The sequence below is a fragment of the Mastomys coucha genome, unplaced genomic scaffold (genome assembly GCF_008632895.1).
Source record: "Mastomys coucha isolate ucsf_1 unplaced genomic scaffold, UCSF_Mcou_1 pScaffold23, whole genome shotgun sequence".
NCBI lineage: Eukaryota > Metazoa > Chordata > Mammalia > Rodentia > Muridae > Mastomys > Mastomys coucha.
This window is the reverse complement of record NW_022196906.1, coordinates 65,775,866-65,778,057: the sequence shown is the minus strand read 5'-3', so window position 1 is coordinate 65,778,057 and position 2,192 is coordinate 65,775,866. Positions and strand designations below refer to the sequence as shown.

Sequence of the window (2,192 nt, the reverse complement as noted above, 5' to 3'; positions counted from 1 at the left end):
ATCATTTTGAGGATTTGGGATTATAACTCATTGATTCAAACAAATAGCAGTGAGCTGGGAGGGAGGGAGGGAGGGAGGGAGGGGCTGACAGCAGAGGCAGGCAAGGATTAAGTCACAGCTCCTAATTGGGACAGGCTCTCACACAGTCAAGTATCTCTCTAGTCACCTCCGAAGATCCGAGCAGAGCTTAGTGTGTGTGTGTGGGTGGTTTTTTTTTTTTTTTTTGGTTTTTTGGTTTTTTTACTTTTGTTTTTTTGGTTTTGTTTTGTTTTAATGTGGCAGTGAAGGCAGGGAACAGAGCAAGCAGACCTTGGTGGAAAGTGTGCCTCTGGCAGAAACCCCAAGATGCCTTCTGAGAAGGACCAAGCCAAGAAGAGTCTCACGCAGAGGCTGGCCCTGAAGAGCCGGATAGCTAAGGAGACACTCTCTGAGTTCCTGGGCACCTTTATAATGATTGTGAGTATTTCCCGATTTTGATTTCCCCAGTTCTGAGCTAACCCCGCCTTCCTAGCTTCCAAGCTTCTGGAGCAGGGCATTTGTTTTTGTTTTCTTTGATTATCAGTTCCAGTCCCTTCCAGGAAGCAGCAGGCTACTTTCTGGGCTGCTTGGCTATTTGGTGACCATGCCATAAGAACTTCATTAGCTCTTAATGTGTATCCAAGACAGTTGACGGGAGTAGAGATGGAGGAAGGGGAGCGCTTCTTCGTTTTAAAGTGGCTTGTATGATGAAAGAGTGAATTGCTAGGCCTTTCTTCGAGTTGAAGAACTGATCTGTGCGCCTAGCTTGCTTCCCATTTGGTGACTGAATCACCTGAAGCAAGCATTAATGGCCAATAGATACGGATACCCTGGAGCAGGCTGCCATGAGAGATGCCTGGCAGATTTATTTATTTATTTGTTTGTTTGTTTGTTTGTTTATGTGTGCACATGCATGCGCACAAGTGCATCTGAAAGCAACCTACTGGGGTCTGCTCTCCTTCCACCATGTGGACTCCAGGGATGGAGCTCAGGTCATCAGACGTGGTGTCAAGGACTTTTATCTACTGAGCCACCTCACCTGACCGACTCAGTAAATCAGAATTCGGAGTTGGTGTGGTGTGTGTATGTGTGTAGCCCTGTGTTGGTTTCCTATAATTTCCCCCTTTTGATTTAACTTGGCTTGAGCAACTCTCTCAAGATCTTTAAATCAAACTTCATAGAGATAAACATGGACAGGTCTAAGAATCTCAAAAAAAAAAGATTGGCTCGGTTGTTAAAACAAACAAAACAAAAAAACCCAGAAACTATTGTTAGTTACTAAAGTCATGTGGGACCCTTAGTCCCAGGCTTTCTAAGTTCTATCATTCTCTGGTCCATTTGTAAAGAGAAAATTATTGTCATGGGACAGCTACTTATTTTAATTTTTTAGAAAGCACACATGCCAGGGGGTGGGGGAAGAAACCCCTACTTCAGGCATAATTTTGGCCTCTCTCTCTTTATTTATTTATTAAGATTTATTTATTATATGTAAGTACACTGTAGCTGTCTTCAGACACTCCAGAAGAGGGCATCTGATCTCATTACAGATGGTTGTGAGCCACCATGTGGTTGCTGGGAATTGAACTTAGGACCTCTGGAAGAACAGTCGGTGCTCTTAACCACTGAGCCATCTCTCCAGCCCAGCTTCTCAGAATTCTAGAGGACTTTCCTTACGTTGTACACATTAGAAAAGGAAATCCTTGACTTTGGATCGTTGAGAAGGCAAGGGGCAGGATGTGTAGGCTGAGTCAGGACTGGGAGAGTTTCTTCCTTCTTACTTTCCCTGTCCGGAAGCTCCTTATTTTTCTAACCACAGTCAAGATCAGGACTTAGGTCTGGGTGGTGAGAAGGAAAAGAGATGGGGAAAAAAAACGCCCCCAAGTTATCTTTCCAGTCAGAGCTTCCTGGAAAATTGCGTCCAGCCAAATATGAAGATGCTTGGGATTTTTGTTGTTGTTGTTGTTGTTGCTGTTGTTTTTAAATAGGGTCTCATTATTTAGCTACAGTTGGCCTAGAATTCACCATGTAGACCAGATTGGCTTCAAACTCAAAGAGATCCACATGCTTCTGCGTCCAGAGTGCTAGGGTTAAAGGTGTGCACCTCCACGCCCATCCCAGGTCATGATGTTTGAAAATCTAAACTTAAGAAGAAGAAGAAGAAGAAGAAGAAGAAG

At 43.9% G+C, this 2,192-nt stretch overlaps 1 protein-coding gene across 1 annotated transcript in view; it reads left to right on the top strand.

The window, feature by feature from the left end:
• The first annotated feature begins 342 nt into the window (after positions 1 to 342).
• The window catches only part of Aqp9 (aquaporin 9), a 44,223-nt gene continuing 42,373 nt past the window's right edge, over positions 343 to 2,192 (top strand). The window contains exon 1 of the mRNA XM_031345193.1: positions 343 to 456. Within this exon, the coding sequence (XP_031201053.1) occupies positions 346 to 456 (111 nt within the window). The 5' untranslated portion in view covers positions 343 to 345. The remainder of the gene's footprint in view (positions 457 to 2,192) is intronic.